General features: G+C 47.6%; 1 protein-coding gene across 1 annotated transcript; it reads right to left on the bottom strand.

Annotated features, from left to right (window-relative positions):
* Nucleotides 1-160: 160 nt before the first annotated feature.
* Nucleotides 161-24431, bottom strand: cfap65 (cilia and flagella associated protein 65). Its single transcript, XM_061225730.1, has 32 exons — nucleotides 24357-24431; nucleotides 23214-23392; nucleotides 21306-21408; nucleotides 20064-20230; nucleotides 19287-19486; nucleotides 18597-18721; nucleotides 17978-18200; nucleotides 17119-17387; nucleotides 16541-16747; nucleotides 15481-15819; nucleotides 14953-15090; nucleotides 14452-14691; nucleotides 13280-13504; nucleotides 12991-13137; nucleotides 12748-12910; nucleotides 12534-12662; nucleotides 11699-11912; nucleotides 11202-11330; nucleotides 10794-10970; nucleotides 10640-10706; nucleotides 9535-9645; nucleotides 8533-8724; nucleotides 7519-7662; nucleotides 6906-7055; nucleotides 5164-5271; nucleotides 4480-4623; nucleotides 4162-4212; nucleotides 3462-3682; nucleotides 2905-3012; nucleotides 2304-2768; nucleotides 1841-1975; nucleotides 161-292 (listed from the first exon to the last, which is right to left on the bottom strand). The coding sequence occupies exons 1-32, from the start codon at nucleotides 24429-24431 to the stop codon at nucleotides 223-225; spliced, it is 5415 nt and encodes a 1804-aa protein (XP_061081714.1). The 3' UTR covers nucleotides 161-222.
* Nucleotides 24432-27862: the final 3431 nt, after the last annotated feature.

The following is a 27862-nucleotide window of genomic DNA, read 5'->3' on the forward strand; positions in this document are numbered from 1 at the left end:
TATGACCAGAAGGAAATATTTAATTTTGTAATTATTGTTTTTTTATTTAGCATTTGTGCATACAAAGGCCAAATTACAACATCTTAACTGTATAATATAACTAAATGTTGAAATATGTGAAAAACTAGCTTGACTATAAATTAGATTTAATATAATGCCTTTCAAAACATGATAGTATCAAAAAGGAATTCAAGTTGAGTAAACTGTCTGTCCATCATCTGATTAAATGACTTCCCTGCTGTTGTCAGCTGTCCCTGCAGAAGGCTTCTGAGAGCTGCATCTGGGAGACTTCCTGTGAAAACAGGAAGCCCACACTTTATTCCTCCCACCTGTAGTAGACCGGGCTCATAGCACGGCTGACAGCCAAATAGACTCACCTGATGTTCTGTAGTGAGATGCAGGTGTGGTATATGAAGCAGATGAGGTACAGGCGTTGTGTGGGTGTAGTATAACACAGGTGTTGTGTGGTATAGTACAGGTGTTGTGTGGTATAGTACAGGCGCTGTGTGGTATAGTACAGGCGTTGTGTGGGTGTAGTATAGTACAGGTGTTGTGTGGTATAGTACAGGCGCTGTGTGGTATAGTACAGGCGCTGTGTGGTATAGTACAGGCGTTGTGTGGTATAGTACATGCACTGTGTGGTATAGTACAGGCGTTGTGTGGTATAGTACATGCAATGTGTGGTATAGTACAGGCGCTGTGTGGTATAGTACAGGCGTTGTGTGGGTGTAGTATAGTACAGGCGCTGTGTGGTATAGTACAGGCGTTGTGTGGTATAGTACATGCACTGTGTGGTATAGTACAGGCGTTGTGTGGTATAGTACAAGCGTTGTGTGGTATAGTACAGGCGCTGTGTGGTATAGTACAGGCGCTGTGTGGTATAGTACAGGCACTGTGTGGTATAGTACAGGCGTTGTGTGGTATAGTACATGCACTGTGTGGTATAGTACAGGCGTTGTGTGGTATAGTACATGCGTTGTGTGGTATAGTACATGCACTGTGTGGTATAGTACAGGCGTTGTGTGGGTGTAGTATAGTACAGGCGTTGTGTGGTATAGTACATGCGTTGTGTGGTATAGTACAGGCGCTGTGTGGTATAGTACAGGCGTTGTGTGGTATAGTACATGCACTGTGTGGTATAGTACAGGCGTTGTGAGGGTGTAATATAGTACAGGCGTTGTTTGGTATAGTACAGGCGTTGTGTGGGTGTAGTATAGTACAGGCGTTGTGTGGTATAGTACAGGTGTTGTGTGGTATAGTACAGGCGCTGTGTGGTATAGTACAGGTGTTGTGTGGTATAGTACATGCGTTGTGTGGTATAGTACATGCACTGTGTGGTATAGTACAGGCGCTGTGTGGTATAGTACATGCGTTTTGTGGTATAGTACATGCGCTGTGTGGTATAGTACAGGTGTTGTGTTGTATAGTACAGGCACTGTGTGGTATAGTACAGGCGTTGTGTGGTATAGTACAGGCGTTGTGTGGTATAGTACATGCACTGTGTGGTATAGTACATGCGCTGTGTGGTATAGTACAGGCGCTGTGTGGTATAGTACATGCGTTGTGTGGTATAGTACATGCGCTGTGCGGTATAGTACAGGCGTTGTGTGGGTGTAGTATAGCACAGGTGTTGTGTTGTATAGTACATGCACTGTGTGGTATAGTACAGGCGCTGTGTGGTATAGTACATGCGTTGTGTGGTATAGTACATGCGCTGGGTGGTATAGTACAGGCGTTGTGTGGGTGTAGTATAGCACAGGTGTTGTGTTGTATAGTACAGGCACTGTGTGGTATAGTACAGGCGTTGTGTGAAGCGTGGTGCAGGTGCAGGTGTGTTTACCTGGACGCAGATGGCGGGAGCGCGATGGTGCGTGGGCGGGCCGTCAGAAGCACCTCGCCCAGGAAGGCTTCAGTCATCAGGTTCTGCAGTGTGTTCAGCAGCACATCCTCCACCAGGTCAGCAAACTCTGGCAGCCTGGGGATGTGCACAAATACACACCCAAACATTTTAGTCTAGTATTTGCACAAAAATATAATGGAAAAGTTATTTCTATTACTTTTAGCAATAGTAATAGAAATAAGACTGACTAATTTCAAGATTTGCAACTGGGATAAGGCAACTGACTTGGCAAGCAAAAAGTAAATTAAAAGAAGCTTTTATTTTCTATTTGAGAGAAAAGATAAGATTTTAAGTCTCACTACAAGACAAAAACATTGATGAGAGAATATATAAGAAGTAGTAACATGAGCAGACTCCTAAATAAGCTGTGCGCGTGTCGTGAGTGCTGAGCCGCCCTGCTCACCCGCGGATGCTCTCCTGTAAAGGCAGCTCCAGTTCTGACTCGCCCACTGACTCGTTACTGAGCTCAGACTCGCTCACGCCATCCTCCTGGAGCTGTGTGTCCTGGGGCGGCTGGGACTCACACAGCGTGTCCTGCTGGAGCAGTGACTCCAGCAGTGTGTTCTGCTGAAGCTGTGACTCATTCAGCGGGTCCTGGTGAATCTGTGACTCATTCAGTGGGTCCTGGTCAATCTGTGACTCCTGCAGTGTGCTCTGATGAGTCTCTGACTCCTGTGTGCTGTGGTGGAGCGGTGACTCGCTCGCTGTGTTTCGATGGAGCTGTGACTCGGGGCTGAGGTCCAGAGAGGGCCCCTCAGCGGAAGAGACGCTCTGGGGCTGGGGAGAGCGTATCTGGCTGAAATAAGGCACAGGGTCTGCTGAGCTGCCCACTAAAGACTGCTGGAACTGGGGGTCATCAATGAGGCTCCTGTACAAAGAAAATAAATATATATGTATTACATTCTCACACACACACACAAACAGACACACACACTCATATACGCATGCGGACACAAGCACATACTCAACACACAATCTCGTGCACGCACAGGTATACTGCTTACCTGAGGAGAGTGGAGACAGCATGAGTGATGATCTCTCTTTCTGCACCATGGCTGAACAGTGATCTGTCACCGGAGTCAGGGAGGCTGGGCAGTTTGGGATTCTGAGTTCTGTAAATACAACACAGTACTGCTCATCTGTTGGGCCTCATTCACAATATCACAATGCAGTACTGCACTGCTGAGCTGAGGATTTACCTCCAGATATCACACATACGCACACACACACACACATACAGGAAAGAGCTGTGCGAATTCCATACACAGGGCTACATGTATAAATTTCACAAACAGGGCTACCTGTGTGTGTAGTACCTGTGTATGTAGTGTGTGTGTAGTGTGTATGTGTAGTGTGTGTGGGTACCTGTGTAGTGTGTGGTACCTGTGTATGTAGTGTGTGTGTAGTGTGTGTGGGTACCTGTGTAGTGTGTGGTACCTGTGTATGTAGTGTGTGTGTAGTGTGTGTGGGTACCTGTGTAGTGTGCGGTACCTGTGTATGTAGTGTGTGTGTGTGTGGTACCTGTGTATGTAGTGTGTGTGTGTGTGTGTGTGTGTGGTACCTGTGTATGTAGTGTGTGTTGAGGCGGGAGAGGGAACAGCTCTGGAGCTCAGGGGAGGAGTGGGAGCGGGCGGTGACGCCCAGGTGCACCAGGAAGGGGCGGGGCTGCTCCGGCCTCCTCCACACCTCGGCGGCCTTTCTCTGGGCACGCTTCTCCTCCCGGCTGGGCCTCACCTCCATCACCCCTAACACATCACTGCTACTGCAGATGGGAGGCAAGGTCTGAGAGGGAGTAATTAAAAATATTCATCTTTATTGAACAACATTCACTATGTTTTACATTACATTACATTACATTACATTACAAGGCATTTAGCAGATGCTCTTATCCAGAGTGACGTAGAATGAAGTGCAGATTGAACACAGGAACAAGTGTGAAGAGGACCCTAGAGGACAGTACAGTCCAATATATCTTCCACACAGCCACTATTATAAATTGATCACCATTCAGGATCAATTCAATGCCTGCATTTATGGAGCCATATTCCAATATTAAATTGTAAAAGATAACATATTGTCCTATATATTGTTGTATGTAAAGAAAACCCTCTTAAAATAAATCTTTGTTATTTGTCAGGTGATAGGACTGAAAATAAAACCTGGTTCTATTGAGAGATAAGGGGTGAGTCTTGAGTGCTGCCGTGTAACTCCAGGCATGAGAGCCAATGGGAGCACTCTGTTGGGACTTTAGATAAACTCACCTTGTACTTTCTCATCATGCTGCCAGCTCTCTGTGTGGGTGTCACACACTCCTACAGATAAGATATTAAGCAAGTGTCAGAGCGGTTCATGGAGAGCACATTTTCATATTCAAACAAGGAGGACGTGTGTTTAAGATATTTACTGAATATTAACTTTTCAGGGGCACTTGCGTTTTTTCTGGACAAAGGCACGTGAATACAGATAGGTGAGACGTATGCAGTGTTTGGTAAATGTGTGTAGGTACAGTGTGAGTCAGGTGTTGAAACGGCTGTAAGCAGAATGCTGGACTGTAGGCGTCTGCTCAGGTGGTCCCTCACCTGGGTGTGGTTGTCCAGCAGGCAGTGGCTGGGCGGTTCGATGCCCTGCTCTGTGAAGGTGAACTCATTCCTCTGCCTCTCTCTCTCCTGCTCCCACCGCTGCAGCTCCTCCTCGTACTGCGCCATGGCGCGCTCTGTCGTCACCTAGCAACAGGCCACATGCTTCATGACATCACATATTCGCTCATCACACGACATATATCTACGTACCTCACCCCGAACATCTCTACCTGGAAGAGCAATGGCTTAGTATGTGTGTGAGTGTGGGTGTGTGTGTGTTGCAGTTGGAGGGTGTGGGTGTGTATGTGTGTGAGTGTGGGTGGGTGTGTATGTATGTGTGTGTGTGTGTGTGTGTGTGTGTGTGTGTTGCAGTTGGAGTGTGTATGTGTGTGTGTGTGTATGTGTGTGAGTGTGGGTGTGTGTGTATGTATGTGTGTGTGGGTGTGTGTGTGTGTGTGTTGCAGTTGGAGGGTGTGGGTGTGTGTATGTGTGTGGGTGTGTGTGTGTGTGTTGCAGTTGGAGTGTGTGGGTGTGTGTATGTGTGTGGGTGTGTGTGTGTTGCAGTTGGAGGGTGTGGGTGTGTGTATGTGTGTGGGTGTGTGTGTGTGTTGCAGTTGGAGTGTGTGTGTGTGTGTGTATGTGTGTGAGTGTTGGTGTGTGTGTGCGTGTGTTGTAAGCTCTCACCTGGCAGATGAGGTCCAGCAGGTAGAAGCTGGGGCTGCCTGAGACCTGTAAAGTGAGGATGCAGAGAGCACTCTGTCCTGCAGCCAAGAGCCCGCTGTCAGGAACCACCTGCACCTGTAAATACACACCACATATACACACTGCAACATACAACACACACTACCACCTGCACCTGTAAATACACACCACATATAACACACTGCAACATACAACACACACTACCACCTGCACCTGTAAATACACACCACATACAACACACTGCAACATACAACACACACTACCACCTGCACCTGTAAATACACACCACATATAACACACTGCAACATACAACACACACTACCACCTGCACCTGTAAATACACACCACATACAACACACTGCAACATACAACACACACTACCACCTGCACCTGTAAATACACACCACATATAACACACTGCAACATACAACACACACTACCACCTGCACCTGTAAATACACACCACATACAACACACTGCAACATACAACACACACTACCACCTGCACCTGTAAATACACACCACATATTACACACTGCAACATACAACACACACTACCGCCTGCACCTGTAAATACACACCACATGTAACACACTGCAACATACAACACACACTACCACCTGCACCTGTAAATACACACCACATATAACACACTGCAACATACAACACACACTACCACCTGTAAATACACACCACATATAACACACTGCAACATACAACACACACTACCACCTGTAAATACACACCACATATAACACACTGCAACATACAACACACTACCACCTGCACCTGTAAATACACACCACATATAACACACTGCAACATACAACACACACTACCACCTGCACCTGTAAATACACACCACATATAACACACTGCAACATACAACACACACTACCACCTGCACCTGTAAATACACACCACGTATAACACACTGCAACATACAACACACACTACCACCTGCACCTGTAAATACACACCACATATAACACACTGCAACATACAACACACACTACCACCTGCACCTGTAAATACACACCACATACAACACACTGCAACATACAACACACACTACCACCTGCACCTGTAAATACACACCACATATAACACACTACAACATACAACACACACTACCACCTGCACCTGTAAATACACACCACATATAACACACTGCAACATACAACACACACTACCACCTTCACCTGTAAATACACCACATATAACACACTATTCCATACAACACACACTACCACCTGCACCTGTAAATACACACCACATATAACACACTGCAACATACAACACACACTACCACCTGCACCTGTAAACATATTACACATTAAACACACTACCACATGCAACACACACTACCACCTGCACCTGCAAATACACATCACATACAACACACTATACCATACAACGTACACTACCACCTTCACCTGTAAATACACACCACATATAACACACTATCCCATACAACACAGACTACCACCTTCACCTGTAAATACACACCACATATAACACACTATCCCATACAACATACACTACCACCTGCACCTGCAAATACACATCACATACAACACACTATCACATACAACACAAACAACACCATATGACACACTACATAACCTACACACATACACCACATTAAACACACTACCTGCACCATGGTATATACAGTATACACCACATCAAACACACACAAGTGCACACACACACACACACACACAGACCTGCTGGTGGCGGTGCCGGGGCAGATTCCAGCTGTAGAGGACTCTCTCAGTGCGGGAGACGTTGGTGAGGAACAGGATACGGGTGCTGCGGGAGCAGACAGGGATATCCCCCAGAGAGACCCACTCCTCTGACAGGAACACCAGCTGCATACAGACACAGCCAGCGGAGAGACAGACACAGACACACAGCCAGGGGTGAGACAGACACAGACACACAGCCAGGGGAGAGACAGACACAGACACAAAGCCAGGAGAGAGACACACACACAGGAGAGAGACAGACACAGTTAGGAGAGAGACACACACAGGAGAAAGACACACAGCCAGGAAAGAGACACACAGCCAGGAGCAAGACAGACACAGTCAGAACAGGGTGACACAGACACCCAGAAGAGACAATGCCCACTGTACATTATAGTACCGGTAGTGTAATAGTGTACTAGGATTAAACAAACAGTCACACATTTCTTATATACACCAGATTCCACACACAAAATCCAGTGGCATAATGGGAAAGCGTGAGAATCTTATTTTAGGATTTCATTGTTAGGTTAACCGAGGCACATAAATGTCATGGTGATGGCGAGGTGCAGGTGACACTTCTCACCTGTCCAGGTAAGGCCACTCTCTGTGTGCTCGGCAGGGAGGGGGGTCCGCCTCGGGCCTCCCCCGCACCCCGACTGTCCCAGCCCCGGCCCTCGAACCGCACCAGCACAGAGTCCCCATCCAGCACATGCACAGGGACATCCACCTGGGAGAGAGCTCCCTGCATTACTGCCTGGTGCTCACTTAGCAAACGGTTAGATTAGGGCCTTGCTCAAGGGCCCAACAGCTGTGCGGATCTTCTGTTCAACCACCAACCTTCTGCGTCCCAGTTAGGCACCTTAGCCACTACGCTACAGGCTGCCCCCAACACACCAACGCATTCAAATGATTAATACGAGCGATAGAGGCAGACCTGACTAACTTTCCCACACCGGTGAGTAAAAATGAAAAATCACTAAAGCAATAATGTCAGAGTTTGTTAAATAGCTGTCAGGGGGTGATTCTAAGCCCCCATTAAATCAATGTTATTTGGCTAACAAAGCTAACGGCTAACAGGGAGTGAGATATGTGTAGTCGAGGCAGGAGGGCTTGAGCCCGTCATGTCCTCAATTTATCACACACTTCATGGTGAGTAGATCAGCGGACCTGGGTCTTAAAAATGTGAACTATCCCTTAAACCATGCTAACCAAGAATCAAAGTACATATTCTAAATCCACACAGAGCACATGCATAACAAGCCTCCCTGCTGAAAAAAACAGCCCAAGCTAGGTTTTGAAACAGCTGGTAGCTGGTTGGCTAGTTTAGACCAGCTCCATACCCAACATTGTTTGACCAGCTGAAGCTATGTTTTGAAACAGCTGGTAGCTGGTAATTTCAAGCTGGTCGTAGCCGGCTTTACAGCAGGGCTAAGAACAGAAGCATAAACCAATAAAATGTAATGTATTCTAAAACCATAAAAATACAATAACCAGTAGCACAATATGGAGGGTGTGCAGGTGAACACAAACGACACACGGAGAGACAGGGTAACACAGTGAGACAGAGAGAGACGCAGGGGTGGTGAGGATTACGCACTGTGTAGGTTTTGACCTCCAGGGGAGAGAAGATCCACTCGAGACCAGCCGTGTGGCCAGGCTGCACCTCTCCACGGGGGGTCAGACACTGCAGGACCGGGTGCCCAAAATGATCCTCTGTCAGCTGCTCCAGGGGTGCCGTATCAATGTGGTACCTTACAGGGACCGCCCCTCCATTATACAGCTCATACACCTGTACAGAGTAACACAGTGTATTATACACACCTGTACAGAGTAACACAGTGTATTATACACACCTGTACAGAGTAACACACTGTATTATACACACCTGTACAGAGTAACACACTGTATTATACACACATGTACAGTGTAACACACTGTATTATACACACCTGTACAGAGTAACACACTGTATTATACACACCTGTACAGAGTAACACACTGTATCATATACACCTGTACAGAGTAACACACTGTATTATACACACCTGTACAGAGTAACACACTGTATTATACACACCTGTACAGAGTAACACACTGTATTATACACACATGTACAGAGTAACACACTGTATTATACACACCTGTACAGAGTAACACACTGTATTATACACACCTGTACAGAGTAACACACTGTATTATACACACATGTACAGTGTAACACACTGTATTATACACACCTGTACAGAGTAACACACTGTATTATACACACCTGTACAGAGTAACACACTGTATTATACACACCTGTACAGAGTAACACACTGTATTATACACACCTGTACAGAGTAACACACTGTAATATATACACCTGTACAGAGTAACATACTGTATTATATACACCTGTACAGAGTAACACACTGACAGTTTAATGCTAAGTTAGGAGTGCCTTATCATGAGGTAATGACACTCCTTGGAATGACTATCACCCAATCACAATGCGAGGTGAGGTATACACTGTGGTATAAAAATCATTAATATTAACATGAAGCAGAGGAAGGAGCTTCAGAGCAGAAGGCGCAGAGAAGGTTCCGGACACGCTCACCTGTCTGGGGGGGCTGAAGCCCCCGATGGCCACGGGGGTGAAGGTGTGTTGGCTGGAGGAGAAGTGAACGTAGGGCATGTCTCTCTCCACCGTCACGCCAACGAAGTTCAGCTGGAAACAGATGAACACACGCGCGCATACACACAGGCACAGTCTGTACTGAAGTTTAAATTCAACATTCATCCTATGCACAGGGTACATACAGGGTATGTATGAATTACATATTGTCTATCTGCTTAAGTTTCCAATAAATGACACATACACTCACTGAGCAATTTATTGGGTAGACCTGTATACCAGCTTGTGAATGTAAATATTGAATCAGCCAGTCATGTGGCAGCACTTAAATGCATAAAAGCATGCAGACATGGTCAAGAGGTTCAGCTGTTATTCAGACCATATGGTAGAATGGAGAAGAAATGTGATTTTGACCGTGGAATGATTGTTGGTGCCAAACAGGGTGGTTTGAGTATCTCGGAAACTGCTGATCTCATGTGATTTTCACACACAAGAATCTCTGGTTGTTGTTGCAAAGAAAAACAAAAACATCCAGTGAGCAGCAGTTCTGCGAGTAAAAACACATTGTTCATGAGAGACGTCAGAAGAGAAGGGCCAGACTGGTCAAAGCTGACAGGAAGGTGACAGTAACGCAAATAACCACACATTAGCAGAAGAGCATCTCTTAACACACAATACCTCAAACCTCTAAGTGGATAGGCAACAGCAGCAGAAGACCAGGTCTAAAAAATAAGTTTAATAAACAGCTAATAAAATGCTCACTGAGTGCATATTCAAATGGTAAATGGTTGGCATTTATATAGCTCCTTTATCCAAAGCACTGTACAATTGATGCTTCTCATTCACCCATTCATACACACTCACACACCAACGGCAATTGGCTGCCATGCAAGGCACTAACCAGCTCGTCAGGAGCATTTGGGGGTTAGGTGTCTTGGTCAGGGACACAACCCGGGCGGGGGATCGAACCGGCAACCCTCCGACTGCCAGACGACTGCTCTTACTGCCTGAGCCATGTCACCCCAGATTTATTATATTCATTATGCTCTACAGTGGGAAGGAGGGATAATGGGAAAGGGAATCTCACCAGGATTTCTCTGCCATGGGACAATTTCAGAAGGACTGGGAGGAGGTCAGTTCCAGCAAAATCATGCCTGAGAGGATGAGAGATTATCAACATTTGATATAAAAATTATTGACATGTGACATCCTTTTTGATGTGAATTGTCTGTATGTCTGACCTGTGAGTGAGCTGCACTGCCCTCTGCTGGCCAGGCTGGAGAGTTCCAGAGCGGGGGGAGACGGAGAACAGCCGCTGCTCCTGCACCTTCATGTGCAGCAGCTCTGTGGGGCTGAACTCCACACTCTCCGCCCAGCACTCCAGCTCCAGCTGCTGGTCCTCCGGGAACAGGAAGCACCTGAGGAAGAGGAGGAGCAGGGCTGAGAGGGGGCGGGGCTGTGCTGTGAGGGGGCGGAGCTGTGCTGTGGGGGGGAGGAGTTGTGCTGAGAGAGGGGGCGGAGCTGTGCTGTGAGGGGGCGGGACTGTGATGTGAGGGGGCGTAGCTGTGCTGTGAGGGGGAGGAGCTGTGCTGTGAGGGGGCGGAGCAGTGTGGTACAGACACAAGTCAAACACACACACACAGACCCACCAGTCCACAGGGATGCTGCCGGGGTTCTCCAGCATCAGCAGCACACTGGAGGGCTCAGAACCCAGCGGCGCTGCACTGAAGTTGCAGTCCAACAGCACCGGAGTGAAGAAGGAGGGAGAGCCCTGCAGACTACAGAGACACACCATGAACCAGACACACACACACAAAACACACACACACCATGAGCCCCACATATACTCACACACACCATGAGCCAAATATACTCATACACACAAAACACACATACACACACACACCATGAGCCAGACAAACACACGGCATGAGCCAAATATACACATACACACAGAACACACATACACACACACACACCATGAGCCAGACACACCATGAACCCAATATACACACACACACAGAACATCAGCCAAGAACAGCTCAGACTTCCTAAAACACGAACATAATACGCAGTGATTGCTCTAAGTGAAATAACATGTAGCGAAGTGGAGCTGTTGAAGAGCAGTGTGACTCAGTGTGTGCACCTGTGTCGGGTGGGCACCCTGTAGGTGAGTTCGGGGGGGGTGGGGTCGCGGCGCAGGTAGGCGTTGAGGGGGTCCAGGGAGAAGAGCCCCCACAGCTGCAGCTTGCTGAGCCCCTCCACCCCCCCACTGCCCCGCACGTCTGTCACCTGCAGCACCGGGAACACACCCTCCGCCTTCACCTCACACAGGTACTGCGGCCCCGCCAGCTCCGAGCCTGAGGGAGAGAACAGCCAATCAGCTCCGAGCCTGAGGGAGAGAACAGCCAATCGGCTCCGAGCCTGAGAGAGAGAACAGCCAATCAGCTCCGAGCCTGAGGGAGAGAACAGCCAATCAGCTCCGAGCCTGAGGGGGAGAACAGCCAATCAGCTCCGAGCCTGAGGGAGAGAACAGCCAATCAGCTCCGAGCCTGAGGGAGAGAACAGCCAATCAGCTCCGAGCCTGAGGGAGAGAACAGCCAATCAGCTCCGAGCCTGAGGGAGAGAACAGCCAATCAGCTCTGAGCCTGAGGGAGAGAACAGCCAATCAGCTCTGAGCCTGAGGGAGAGAACAGCCAATCAGCTCCGAGTCTGAGGGAGAGAAACACCAATCAGCTCTGAGCCTGAGGAAGAGAACAGCCAATCAGCTCTGAGCCTGAGGGAGAGAGACCCTAATCAGCTGAGGGAGAGAAGAGCTACTCAGCTCTGAGTCTGAGGGAGTGAACGGCCATTCAGCTCTGAGCCTGAGGGAGAGAACAGCGAATCAGCTCTGAGCCCAAGGGGAGGGGGGAGGCAGGGGAATCAGGCACCAATCACAGCCACTAATACAGGCCACATAGCCACACAGCCGGAGTCAGTACCCGAGGAGCTGAGGATCCGGTAGCTGATGGTCCAGCAGTACTGGGCTCTGTGGGCCAGTCTGACTCTGGAACGCAGCACCATTCTGGACCGGGCCGGTACCGTGCCTCTGGGACTGTCCAGCTGCAGGGCTGCAGGGGGGAGGGAGGAGAGAGGTCAGACACCCCAAAGACCAGCACAGTTAACAGAGGCTCACATTCACTCACTCTCCCTTACCCAGAGCCTCCCTGCCACTGTCCTCCTGCCCGGGGCCCACAATGCACTGCTTCACCTCCAGGGAGAAGCTGAGGGGGCAGGGGCCGTTGTTGACCAGCGGCAGGTCACATGACTGACAGCTGCCAGCCAGTAACTGGCCCAGGTCTGTGACAGCCTGCTCTGCCTGAGGACGCAGAGATTCTGTTACAGTCGCACTGCAGACGATAATCACGTGACCAACAGTCAAAACGAACAGTCACAGACCTGGAGGGAGCCAGTGGAGGCCAGCCCCACCACCTGGAGAAACAGGCGGGACTTCTTGCTCCCTGGCACCTGGGTTGGCCAGAAGGTCAGGCAGGGCCTCAGATTGTACTGCATTTCAGCCAATGGGGCGAAGGACCACTTCAGCACCTGGGACCAGCCAATCAAGGTTTACAACATTCAATTATAGAGCGCCTGGAACAAGCTAATCACTGCACAGCTTACAGGACTGAATCACACGAGTAGACTTCCGGATAGAGAGGAAAGCGTGCGGAAAGACAGCCCCACCCACCTGGGCCTCGCTGGGCTGCAGGACGCCGCTCTCTGGTTGGACGGAGAGCACTCGGGCGTCGGGGCTGGGGATTCGCCAGTGGAAGTGCAGGGGGAGGCGGCTCGTGTTCTTCAGGGTGTGAGAGCGGAGCGAGGTGTACCCCAGCGCCGTGGGCTTAAAGAACAGCACACCGTCCCCCTCCAGAGACACGCGCGGCTTCTCCACAACGTACAGCACTGTCAGAGCCTGGAGCGCGCACACACACACACACACACACACACACACACACACACATTAACACACACACACACACACATTAACACACACACACACACATTAACACATACACACACACACACACACACACATTAACACATACACACACACACATTAACACATACACACACACACACACACACACATTAACACATACACACACACACATTAACACATACACACACACACACACATACATTAACACATACACACACACACACATACATTAACACATACACACACACACACACATTAAACACATACACACACACACACATTAACACATACATACACACACACACACACACATTAACACACACACACATACCCACACATTAACACACACACACAAACGCACACACACATTAACACATACACACACACACACGCATTAAACACATACACACACACACATACATTAACACATACATACACACACACACACACGCATTAAACACATACACACACACACATTAACACATACATACACACACACACATTAACACACACACACACACATTAAACACAGAACAGCACACACACATTAACACATTAAACACATACACACACACAAAATACCACATTATACACTGACCACTATTAGAGCCTGGAGCACACACACACACACACACATTAAACACATGAAACACATACACACACAATACCACATTATACACTGACCACTGTTAGAGCCTGGAGCACACACACACAAACACACACACACAGATTAAACACATGAAACACATACACACACAATACCACATTATATACTGACCACTGTTAGACCCTGGAGCACACACACACACGCACACAATACCACACACACAGAACCATACACACAAAAACAATCACTCCCAATGCTAACCACCATGAAATACAGTCACCACACTGAATAGCGAGTCATGCTCTCCTGGTACCTGTGTGTATTTGGGAGTGGCGTTGATCTGCATGGAGATGGACAGTGTGGGGGTCTGGTCCTCTGTTGGGACGCCCCTCAGCGTGAGGACCTGCAGGGCTCCGGGCTGCACCAGGCCGATGGAGGGGTGCACGCTGACTGAGGGGGACCCCTCCGAGCCCAAGCTGAAGGCCAGGGGCAGGTCCCCCACGTTCTGGAGAAGAGCAGTCCTGTAGCACACCTCAGCCAGCGCTGGGAACACCTGGAGAGGGGGGCAGAGAGTAGAGAGAATCCTTACAGCAAATCTCTGTCAAAGAAATAAAACTGACATCAATATTTTAACAGCAAAATCCAACCAACCCAGCAGAAAAACAGCAAAAAACATTTTGAATAATCTTCCAAGAAGCTTCACTGGAGCAGCAGACCTCTCACAGTGCGGTGCCACCAGACACACACCCCCCCCCCCCCCTCCTGGTGTAAAGCAGACACACGTAGTATCTGACTGATGCATACTCAGACTCACCACCAGGGGGCGCTGCAGGGAGAAGCGGGGGGTGAAGTGCTCGCAGCCGGGCTGGAAGGAGTGTCCGCTGACCCTGACGGTCACACACCAGGGCGGGCAGACCGTGTGCTCCTCCACCAGCCGATGGTCCCGCAAAACCTGCAGGGCCCAGACAGACATCAGCCACCGATATGATACACACACTCACAAAGGCCAACATTTTACACACACACACACACACACATTACTTTTACACATAACTCACTCATACAGTACAGTTTTAAAACATTATTCAAACATAAGGTGAGGTATTTACGCATTCACACATTATTCACTTGTACCTTGCAACTACAAATTCACTCACACACACGTATACTTATACATCATCATTCATAAAGTATGATATTCACACACATCCATTCATACAATACCCAGATACTTATTTTCCACTCAGTGCGTATGCATTACTCCGTCATACAGTTGCGTATTGACACCTCATGCGGTCACGCAGGGCGTTGGGCTGATGTGAGTTGGATGGAGCAGCAGTACCGTGTACCAGGCGAAGCACTCCAGCTGGGCCCCGTGGAGGGTGTTGCGCTGCAGGGGAGCGTAGGTGACCCTGAAGGCGGTGCTCTTGAGGGGGGGCAGGTCGCAGGATGCGGGGGAGACGGAGAAGGGAGAGTCGGGGTTGGAGGTCCAGGCGAGGCTGAGCCGGCCCTTGGTGTGGTTGGTTATGGAGAGGGGGAGGGAGCGGGGCCCGTCCGGGAACAGCAGCTCAGCCGGGGCCACCGTCACATGGGCCCCCACGCCCGCGGAGTCAGCCCCGCCCTGGAAGTACTCCTCCACGAGGTTCCTCTCGGTCATATCACCGCTTTCCACAGGGGGGCGCTCAAGTGCAGCCTGCAGATTCATACACAGCCACAGTCTGAGTTAGACACACACACACACACAGAGCCACAGTCTGAGTTAGACACACACACACACACACACACACACACAGCCACAGTCTGAGTTAGACACACACAGAGCCACAGTCTGAGTGAGACACACACACACACAGCCACAGTCTGAGTTAGACACACACACACACACACACACAGAGCCACAGTCTGAGTTAGACACACACACACACACAGCCACAGTCTGAGTTAGACACACACACACACAGAGCCACAGTCTGAGTGAGACACACACACACACAGCCACAGTCTGAGTTAGACACACACACACACACACAGCCACAGTCTGAGTTAGACACACACACACACAGCCAGTCTGAGTTAGACACACACACAGCCACAGTCTGAGTTAGACACACACACAGCCACAGTCTGAGTTAGACACACACACAGCCACAGTCTGAGTTAGACACACACACACAGCCACAGTCTGAGTTAGACACACACACACAGCCACAGTCTGAGATAGACACACACACACACACACAGCCACAGTCAGAGTGAGACACACACACAGCCAGTCTGAGTTAGACACACACACACACACACACAGAGCCACAGTATGAGTTACACACACACAGGCACAGACTGACTCACCCTCACATACACACTCATACACACTTACTTACACCACTACCCCGTCCACACACAGCACTGACCTCAGGCAGCAGCAGCGCCCCCTCCTGGTCGAGCTGCAGGCTTCCCGCTGCCAGCATGGCGCTCAGGATGTCGGGGGGGTAGCAGGTTAGCCCCCGGGCCAGGTGCAGGTCGTACAGCTTCAGGTGCTCGGAGCTCAGGATCGCTGGCTTCAGTTCCTCTGAGTGACAGGTGCCAATCAAGTCCAGGAACAGAGGGTCCTGGAGACCAGGCAAAGAGAATTTACTCACCTTTGACATGATTCATAATTCAACACAATATTTATAAAACAGAAAATATGATATTGATCAGTTATTAGTAGTCCTAATGTTTTATCAGTTTCATTTTGACCAGAGGGTCCCAGGTTTGAATCAATTTGAGGCAGAAATATTCAAATTTGCAATGAATTTTGTTTGTTTTTTGGAGGCAAATATTAATTCTCGATGGAGTATTTTCTTTGTGCTTGGTCCCCCACAGATACTTGATATTTTAGATGTGTATATGTTCCACACACCACACTGTGTCAGCCTGGTGCGGCAGAGAGGTGAGGTGCGGTGTGGTGTTTGGTGTGTGGCGCGCCGGCCTCGCCCACCCTGTGCAGCAGCAGGCAGGGCGCCCTCCGGTGGTGGGCGATGGGCCGCTGCGGACGGAAGCGCACGCGCAGGGTGAGCCGGCTGTCGCCGGGCAACGTGCCGCAGGGCGGGTCCACGGTGAACACGCTGTGCCCCGAGGCGTCCGTGTCGAACTGGAAGTGCCCCTCCGCGGCGGCCGAGTTAGCCATCTCTACGGTCCGCCACGCCTCCCCACCCGGGGACACGCAGCCGAAGTCCAGCACCGCCGCACGCAGTGTCACCTCCGGGCCTGGGGGGGCAGCAGAGGGAGAGAGACAGGGCTACAACACAACAACTAACACCTGTGAAGAGCTGTTTCACTGTCTATTTTGCGCATGACCAATACATACTGTCTAAAAGAGTGTTACAGTACAGTGATGGTTGTAGGCCAACCCAGGAGTTGAAATTGAGTGGTGGCTGGTGGAATGTGACGATTGCAGTTTCTATGAAGCAACTTGCTTTTTTAAAGCACATAACAGTTTCTAAATTCATAGTTGATTGTTAACAGATGTAATTTAACTCATATAACAGAATGTGAAACTCTCTTAAGCTTACGTTAACCACAGACTTTGTTTCCCACAGGAAACACAAATCCCTATAGGACATCGGAAATCTGCCGAGGGAAGCCATGGCTCAAAATCTTCCACGTTTTAGGACTACAAACTGTTGCACTCTTTTAACCCAGAGAGATAAACACATGCTTTCTAAAACTGTGAAAAACACACTTTTTTCGCAATGAAATAAACTGTCTAACACTGTGAAAAAACAAAATGTTCTAGCACTAAAATAAACAGTGTCTTTTGTAACACCAGTGAGTGCAGTCTGATTGGCCGATGTCACCTGTGCTGTTGCCGTGCAGTTTGAGTAAGGCCGTGCTGGGGGCGCCGTGGCAGGTGAGGCACAGGTACTCCACACTGCTGCAGTCCGGCCTCAGGGGGGAGAAGCACACGGACACCTTCACCCTGTCCCCCGGGGACAAACGCCCCTCACGCGCCTCGCACCCAAACACAGAGCCCTCCAGAGGCACCCGCCCTACCCCCGCCAGCCTGAAGGAGGCGCTCACCTGCCGAGGAGAGAGCGAGAGAGGAAGAGGGGGATGGGAGGGAGGAGAGAGAGAGAGGGAGGGAGGGAGGGAGAGGGGGAGGGGAGGGAGGAGAGAGAATAAGAGAGAGGGAGGGAAAGTGCAAGGGAGAGGAAAGGGGTAGGGAGAGGGGGAGGGGAGGGAGGGAGAGGGGGAGGGGAGAATAAGAGAGAGGGGGAAGGAGAGAGGGAGAGAGAGGGGGGGGAGGGGAGGGAGAGGAGAGAATAAGAGAGAAGGAGGGAGGGAGAGAGAGATTTGTGTAAATGGCATCATCTGTGTATTTCCTGCTTTAGATAAATGCATAAGTCCTGTTTTCATACTAGTAAAGTAGATTTGAAAAAGAATGAATATTGATGAGCTAGGCGGCTAGTCTCTCACAGAGGATGGGTTGAGGATGTAGAAGTGTCTCTCCAGGGATTGGCTGATGGGCACACTGCCGAACTCCAGCACATTGCAGCCATCCTCCTGCTCCACGCCACACAGCTGTAAGTGGGGGTATTTGGCTGTGGAGGAGGGGAACACACAGCTGTAAGTGGGGGTATTTGGCTGTGGATGAGGGGAACACACAGCTGTAAGTGGGGGTATTTGGCTGTGGATGAGGGACACACACAGCTGTAAGTAGGGGTATTTGGCTGTGGATAAGGGGAACACACAGCTGTTAGTGGGGGTATTTGGCTGTGGATGAGGGGAACACACAGCTGTAAGTGGGGGTATTTGGCTGTGGAGGAGGGGAACACACAGCTGTAAGTGGGGGTATTTGGCTGTGGATAAGGGGAACACACAGCTGTAAGTGGGGGTATTTGGCTGTGGATGAGGGGAACACACAGCTGTAAGTGGGGGTATTTGTCTGTGGATAAGGGACACAACAGTTGTAAGTGGGGGTATTTGGCTGTGGATGAGGGGAACACACAGCTGTAAGTGGGGGTATTTGGCTGTGGATAAGGGACACACACAGCTGTAAGTGGGGGTATTTGGTATTTAACAGCAGTTATTTGGGGCACTTTGGAGGCACAGTGATATTTGACCTAACAAAGACAAAATCAATGTCAGATATTCAAAATCACTCACCCAGGCCTTGTAAGAGAACGCTGCACTGGCACTCCCCCTGCTCTCCAAACACACAGGCTGCTGCCTGCTGGAACACTAGCGCCCCCTGTGGTCTGAACATCACTGTCATATGGCATTCCTCCCCTGGGCCCAGAACACCGGTCTCTGGAGACAGCTGGAATGGCTCGCTCACTTTCCACAGGAAGTGCGTCTGCAGCTTACTAAGAGACAGAAAGTGTGTTTGCAGTTACTGACAGAGACAGGAAGCACATCTGCAGCTTACTGACAGAGGGAGGAAGTGTGTCTGCAGCTTACTGACGGAAACAGGGAGTGTGTCTGCAACTTCCTGACGGAAACAGGAAGTGTGTCTGCAACTTCCTGACAGAAACAGGAAGTGTGTCTGCAGTTAATGACGGAGACAGTGTGTTTGTAGGTACTGGCAGAGGCAGATGTGTTTCTAGCTTATCGACACATACAGTGTCTGTCAAAATAAGAAGTTTGATGATGAAAACAGACGAATTAGCCCATCTAGGCTTGTCCTTTTGCCTGCTTTCTGGCAAGAGGTGCGGCATTATCCAGCAGTGTTAGGCCTGACCTGAGACACTCCAACCTGCTGCTCTGTTCTCTGCCTCTGCTACATGCCCTGGTAAACTATGCAGGCAGGACATAAATAAAGCACACTCAGAAATATATCAACAGATGGGACACCCATCATCTCATGGGCACAAGTCGGCAAGCGAAAGCTAACAACCGCTCATTAAGTCCCACTGTCCCCAGTCCCAGCTGTGCAGACTCTACCTGGTGTTGTGGAGCAGGAAGGAGGCCTGGGAGCTGTCTAGGACGCCACAGGGGGCCAGCAGCACCGATTCGGGGGCCACCAGGGCGTGCTGTGGGAGAGTGGCGCGCAGGGACACCTGGAACGTCCCCAAGCTGCTGTGGAATTCAATGCTGTCCGAATGTTCATGCTGCGTGGAGAGAGTACACACATTGTGGAGAGAGTACACACAGCGTGGAGAGAGCACACACAGCGTGGAGAGAGTACACACAGCGTGGAGAGAGCACACACAGCGTGGAGAGAGTACACACAGCGTGGAGAGAGCACACATGGAGTGGAGAGTGCACACACGGCGTGGAGAGAGCACACACGGCGTGGAGTGGAGAGAGCACACACGGCGTGGAGAGAGCACACACGGATTGGAGAGAGTACACACGGCGTGGAGAGAGCACACGTGGAGTGGAGAGAGCACGCACGGCGTGGAGAGAGTACACACGGCGTGGAGAGAGTACACACGGCGTGGAGAGAGCACACACGGCGTGGAGAGAGTACACACAGCGTGGAGAGAGCACACACAGCGTGGAGAGAGCACACACAGCGTGGAGAGAGCACACACAGCGTGGAGTGGAGAGAGCACACACGGCGTGGAGTGGAGAGAACACACACGGCGTGGAGTGGAGAGAGCACACACAGCGTGGAGAGATTACACTGCAACCAGGCCTCACACTCTATATGCAGAGGTGGAAAATCCAGGGTCATAAAGTTCAATTCCTCACCAGTATTTTGTTCCAATCACCTCGATTTGCTAATTGTCACAGTTCTTCAGCCAGGAGGTAGAACTAATTCACAAAATCAGCAGGCTGACTTCATTGGTGGAAGAAACAGAAGGCAGGACTTTTGCTTTCCTACCCCTGGATTTTGCACCCCTGTTTATATGTACTGTATATGTATGTACTAATTATTTTTTAGATTGAAATGAGCAGCAGTATCAGCACTGCTATAGTATATATAAGACATTGCCATTTCAGAATTACACTTTGCAAAGAGCATCCTTCACACAGAAATACATTTAAGACTATTTACTACACAAAGAGTTAAGACCCAACTAAGACTGTGTTGATGCTGATAAGGCATATATTAACGGTTTAAACACAGGTCCAGCCGTGTGACTGTGGAAACACGGTAGGGCTGTATTAATGATGCAGGCACAGGTACGGTCATGTGACCCTGTAAACACAGGTGGGGCTGTGCGTTGGGGCTGTTACCCTCTCCAGCGGGCGGAAGGTGATTGGCAGGGTGGAGGTGGTGCCGGGGCTCAGGACCATGGTGTGGGGAAACAGGGTGGAGAAGACCCGTGAGGCAGGGGCCCTAGGGAACCACACACCACAATCAACACAACACCATTATACACTACAGCACACACCACAATCAACACAACACCATTATACACTACTGCACACACCACAATCAACACAACACCATCATACACTACTGCACTACAGCACACACCACAATCACCACAACACCATCATACACTACTGCACACACCACAATCAACACAACACCATTATACACTACTGCACACACCACAATCAACACAACACCATCATACACTACTGCACTACAGCACACACCACAATCAACACAACACCATCATACACTACTGCACTACAGCACAATCAACACAACACCATCATACACTACTGCACACACCACAATCAACACAACACCATCATACACTACTGCACACACCACAATCAACACAACACCATCATACACTACTGCACACACCACAATCAACACAACACCAGCATACACTACTGCACACACCACAATCAACACAACAACATCATACACTACTGCACTACAGCACAATCAACACAACACCATCATACACTACAGCACTACAGCACACACCACAATCAACACAACACCATCATACACTACTGCACACACCACAATCAACACAACACCATTATACACTACTGCACTACAGCACACACCACAATCAACACAACACCATCATACACTACTGCACACACCACAATCAACACAACACCATTATACACTACTGCACACACCACAATCAACACAACACCATCATACACTACTGCACACACCACAATCAACACAACACCATCATACACTACTGCACACACCACAATCAACACAACACCATCATACACTACTGCACACACCACAATCAACACAACACCATCATACACTACTGCACTACAGCACACACCACAATCAACACAACACCATCATACACTACTGCACACACCACAATCAACACATCACCATCATACACTACAGCACACACCACAATCAACACAACACCATCATACACTACTGCACTACAGCACAATCAACACAACACCATCATACACTACTGCCCACACACAATCAACACAACACCATCATACACTACTGCACACACCACAATCAACACAACACCATCATACACTACTGCACACACCACAATCAACACAACACCATCATACACTACTGCACACACCACAATCAACACAACACCATCATACACTACTGCACACACCACAATCAACACAACAACATCATACACTACTGCACACACCACAATCAACACAACAACATCATACACTACTGCACACACCACAATCAACACAACACCATTATACACTACAGCACACACCACAATCAACACAACACCATCATACACTACTGCACTAAAGTACACACCACAATCAACACAACACCATCATACACTACAGCACTACAGCACACACCACAATCAACACAACACCATCATACACTACTGCACACACCACAATCAACACAACACCATCATACACTACTGCACACACCACAATCAACACAACACCATTATACACTACTGCACACACCACAATCAACACAACACCATCATACACTACTGCACACACCACAATCAACACAACAACATCATACACTACTGCACACACCACAATCAACACAACACCATTATACACTACTGCACACACCACAATCAACACAACACCATCATACACTACTGCACACACCACAATCAACACAACAGCATCATACACTAGAGCACTACAGCACACACCACAATCAACACAACACCATCATACACTACTGCACTACAGCATATGAAGAATACTTTCAGGGTTGCTTGCGTGGGCGGGACTCACCTGAAGCTGAGCTTGTGCAGTTTGGTGTGCACGTTCTTCAGGGGCAGGCTCTTCGTGTACTCCCTGCCCAGCTCCCAGCTGTCCCACACCAGCTCCGCCAGCGTCTCCACGCCCAGGTAGCGCGTGCGCTTGGACGTGCCCACCCTCTGCAGCGTCCCCGACCGCCTGGACACCGCCCCCTGCAGGACACGCAGCGCTAAGACCCCTGCTGCAGCACCGCAGACCACAGTGAGACGCTAACGCCGGGGTCGGACACCCTGGTCCTGGAGAGCCGCAGGGTGTGCTGGCTCTGGCTGTGACTCAGCACTAGTTGATCAATGAAAGCAGTTGGTTACACATTTAACTCAGCTCACCTATCCTCTTGAGTTGAAATCAGCTGCTGATTTTAAGGTGAAAACAAAAACCAGCAGACCCGGTGGCTCTCCGGGAACAGGGATGCCGATACTAACAACCGGCAGAACAACCACGACACCATTGCAACCATGTAGTGACTATGCACGGCCACCAGAGGGAGCAGATAGATCAGCTCAAAGCTGGAGAAACCAGCGGATATGAACACGTCGAGGAGGCCTCCACAAAAATGTTGAAGGAAGAAAGATGGCAATATCAACTATCAGCAATATCAAATATCTCTCACACGCTGGTGCAGCTGAAGAGTGCAGTTGGAGGAGAGGAGGCAGTGTGGGACAGGTGGCTCTCAGCACCCCCATGTCCTCTCATGCCCTCCAGCAAACAGCACATCACGCTTTCCCTCAGGATTTATTCCTGATTTTATTTTTGATTTTATTCATTCTGATAATCTGCACCAGCCACTGATGAATACTGCAAAATAAACTTTATTTAAGATTACTGAACATACCTGTGCAAAGGCCTCCCCTGCAAAGTCTCATGCTCCGGATTTCTCACGACACCAAATCCAATTTGACTAAATTTTTCTGAATACATCTTGAACATGAATCACTGACCATATATTGAACTCTTTTTCCAATCAGAATTCCCTGAAATATGTGAACGCAGTAATAGTGTTCACAGACACATTAAGCACTTTGCAACATATTAAAGTGATTTCTTTCCTCAGGTGTACATTCTGGTACCATGACAACCCAAAGAGTGACACAGGTCCATAAGAGCCAGAGCCCCTACCTGTCCATTTTTGGTGCAGCGTGATCTCTGGTGGAGGTCAGAGGTCAAAGGATTCACTGGATTCTCTGCCAACATCACACCTGAGGATGGACAGACAGACAGGACCAGGTGAGACATAGCAATGCTGCAGAGGAGGGACATCGTCTGATGATCATATTTACACCCTGGTATTAGGTTTGTCACTGTTTATTGGAACTGTTTTTGTGTCCAAATATGATTTAGCTGTGTAGGCACACAAGCACACCTACGCATACCAATGATTCCCGCCGCCAATGCAAAACATAACCCAGCATTCAAACAGTTACTGCTTTTAATAAAGTGTATTACCAAAACCGGGCTTTTTTTCTTGTGTTTGTACAGCGGTTACTGCCGGACAGATGCAAATTTATGGCCCGCGTCTCTCATTCCTTTACCTTCCCATTAACTTAAGTGACACGAAAAGGAAAGGAGAAATCCCAACCAATAACGGTGATTACTTAAAAAGATCACACAATCTGTTCATATTTCCGTAATGAGACCGACATTCTTCTGATTGATTAAACTACAGGGTGTAAATATTTTACAGGGTCGTGTCGCTTAAGTTATTGTTCTTGATTTATAATCTGACAAATTGAAATATACATATTTATTTATTTAACTATGAAATGAGGCTTTCTGGTAACCATTTAGAGCGGAGAAGTCGCTCGGGTCATATTGACCGCGCAGGGTGACTTTAATAATATACAGCCGCCATAATAGGCAGCGGAACATATTTTCTATACACACACACTCACATAGTATTGGATCTTTGCCTTATTGGTTTATATAAGTAGGCTACAACCTGTCAGCAGTTCTGTCAAATCAGCATCACGAGAAAACCCACCGGGGATCTAAACGTGGAGTGTGACATTTTCCGGGAACGATTGCCCTGGCGTTTGAGTTCATTTGAAATGCTCAGTTTTGGCGCTTACTATCGTTGTAGCATCATTAATAATAGTTACTATTCTTCAAATAATTACATATATAGGCCTAATAGCTACAGCACAGCTAGTCAGTTAGCCATGCAATATAAAAATACGTAAAACACGGTGGCTTCAGAAAGTATTCAGACCCCTTCACTTTTTGCACACTTTATTGTATTGCAGATTTAATTTAAAATGGATAAAATAGCTATTTTTGCCCATCAATCTACACTCAATAACCCATAATGACAAAGTGAAAACATGCTTTAGATTTTTAATAAATGTAATAAATAAATAAAAACATGTTTTCGCTTTGTCATTAGGGGTTATTGTATGGCACTTTTAGCCATTTAAAATTCAATATTAGCTATATAACAATCTACAATACTAAAAGGGGTGCAAAAAGTGGTGTGAATACTTTCTGAAGCCACTGTACATGCACCTAAAAATACCTGTCAGCGAGGGGGTAGCCAAGGTAATGACTGACAGCATGTAGCCTATAATATGCCTTAGCATTCATTATACACCAGAAATAAGACATATTCCCAATTGCAAAGAAGCAAGGTAACATTTTAAATTAGCTACGCCTACTAAAACAAATAGTAAATAACCATTCTACCCTTTTATCTCACAGGTCTTGAGGTAACATACATACCTTGACGGTAGCACCTAATTAAACTATATACCGTTACCCATTATTGTGTGTGTAACGTTACCATGTGAAATTAAAAGATTATTAAGCTGCTTTGATTAAAAGCGCCTGCCAAGTGAGTAAGTTACACATTTTAATTGTACTAGTACGCACCTTTTCTTCTACTCCAAGATAACGTTAGATAGTCGGCACCTTTCTCAATTAATCTAGTTACATAGCTATCAACTAAAAAAACAAAACGTGCTGCTTAGTTAGTAAAAATGGCTATGTAGTTTAGAACAGTCGGCCTATTTCTACGGCAAACAACAAACCATTCGATATAAACTTCGGGCTTGGAAGGCACGTTCCGGTTTCCATAGTAGTGTCCAATTGTTTCTCGAGCATATCCATAGCAACCACGGCAGCCGTACATGGACATATAGCACCAAGGCATCTGGCCCGATCAGACAGTATGCTTACAATGGGCTATCCGACATTCGTCTAGTATTACATTGTCATTATATTTTGAAACTGCTTTACTTTAAAAATACTTCACAAAAATATTTCATTTCGTAAGAATTATTTGAATTTATCAAATATCTTTATCGGCTTGGGATAAAACATTTTGCCCCCAAAGCTTGGATCGATAGCCCATACACTATAGCCTATACATATTTTTATTTTTATTTTTATTTTTTTATTATTATTATTCTGAACAAACAATATCGTATGACAAGGACACAGAAGACACATATAATATATATATATATATATATATATAACATATAATACATCAACACAGTCCAGGGATTTAAAATTAGTCAACCAGTTTCAGTGAAATTAACACAATAATAGGCTACAGTCTTTATGGCTTTAGAGTTTTTTGAGTACTTCATAGATTCTATGTAATAATTGGCATTGGGAAAGAAAGGCTTAGAAGCGCTGAACTTGGACTTCTGAATAAGATATTTAGCTAATTTAAAATCCAATTTATCATAAAATATTGCCGTCACTGTCCTACTTGTAGTCAAAGACATCAATCAAAACATCTTTGAAATTAAAAGGAACAAACTGTTCAGAACATCGTTGAGAAGAAAGAAAGCAATAGCTTATGTTTGGGACCATTGCCTTGCCAAGCACTGTCCAAGGAGATTCGAGGCATTTGCTTGAACTTGAGCAGTTAAGGTGCTTCTGTATGTTTCAGAATTCATTCTGCTGCTGCTTTCAGCAGTTACATTATCAATGAAGGCAAGTGAACCAGCGCATGTGACAGCCTTCATGCCCAAACTAGAACACCTGAGGGTAGATCCCCCTCGACAGCATCATGATACCTCAAGGAACCACAGCAAATACAATTTTCTTTTACAGTTACAAAATGTAATATTTTTATAGAAAAAAATCTGAATAACTATACAACTGATCATTTTAATCCAGTGACTTATGTTTGCTCATTGGCCCAAATTCTAGTCCAGTAGCTTGGATCATTAAACAATGTTTAATAAACAATGTTCAATGTTTAGACAGTTCTAAATCAGCTCAGAGACAGTGCAGACAGATTCTAGATTGTTCCATCAAACAAGGCTGTGTATGGTAATCCTGAGCTTTATACTGGATTTATACCAGTTCTCTCTAATCATCACACAAATCTGGTGCATTCTGCTGCAAGCCCTTTACCTTCACTATGCAAGTGTAAGCCATAAATCTAATTAAGCTTTGGAATATCAAAAATAAAAATGTGGATTGCCAGGGAACTGCAGCGAGATAACTGAGATAAACAAATGAAATTAATCAGTCTGAATTCATTTAATCCATCAGTCTAAATTTGTTTAATCACAAACAAATCCCATCCCCATTATCCATATTATCTATTATATATCATATTATATGATTCTCGATTAGTAAAAAATCTATTCTGCCACTGACAGCAAGTTGAA

This window comes from Conger conger, chromosome 17 (genome assembly GCF_963514075.1).
Source record: "Conger conger chromosome 17, fConCon1.1, whole genome shotgun sequence".
Lineage (NCBI taxonomy): Eukaryota > Metazoa > Chordata > Actinopteri > Anguilliformes > Congridae > Conger > Conger conger.

Bases quoted from the DNA above. Each gene is read 5' to 3' on its own strand.
- cfap65 (XM_061225730.1), bottom strand. From the start codon at position 24,431: ATGTTGGCAGAGAATCCAGTGAATCCTTTGACCTCTGACCTCCACCAG. The intron at 9,646-10,639 runs GTGAGATTCCCT...ATCTGTTTCCAG, and splicing joins CCCATGGCAGAGAAATCCTG to CTGAACTTCGTTGGCGTGAC. The intron at 7,663-8,532 runs GTGCGTAATCCT...GCTCTCTCCCAG, and splicing joins TGGAGGTCAAAACCTACACA to GTGGATGTCCCTGTGCATGT.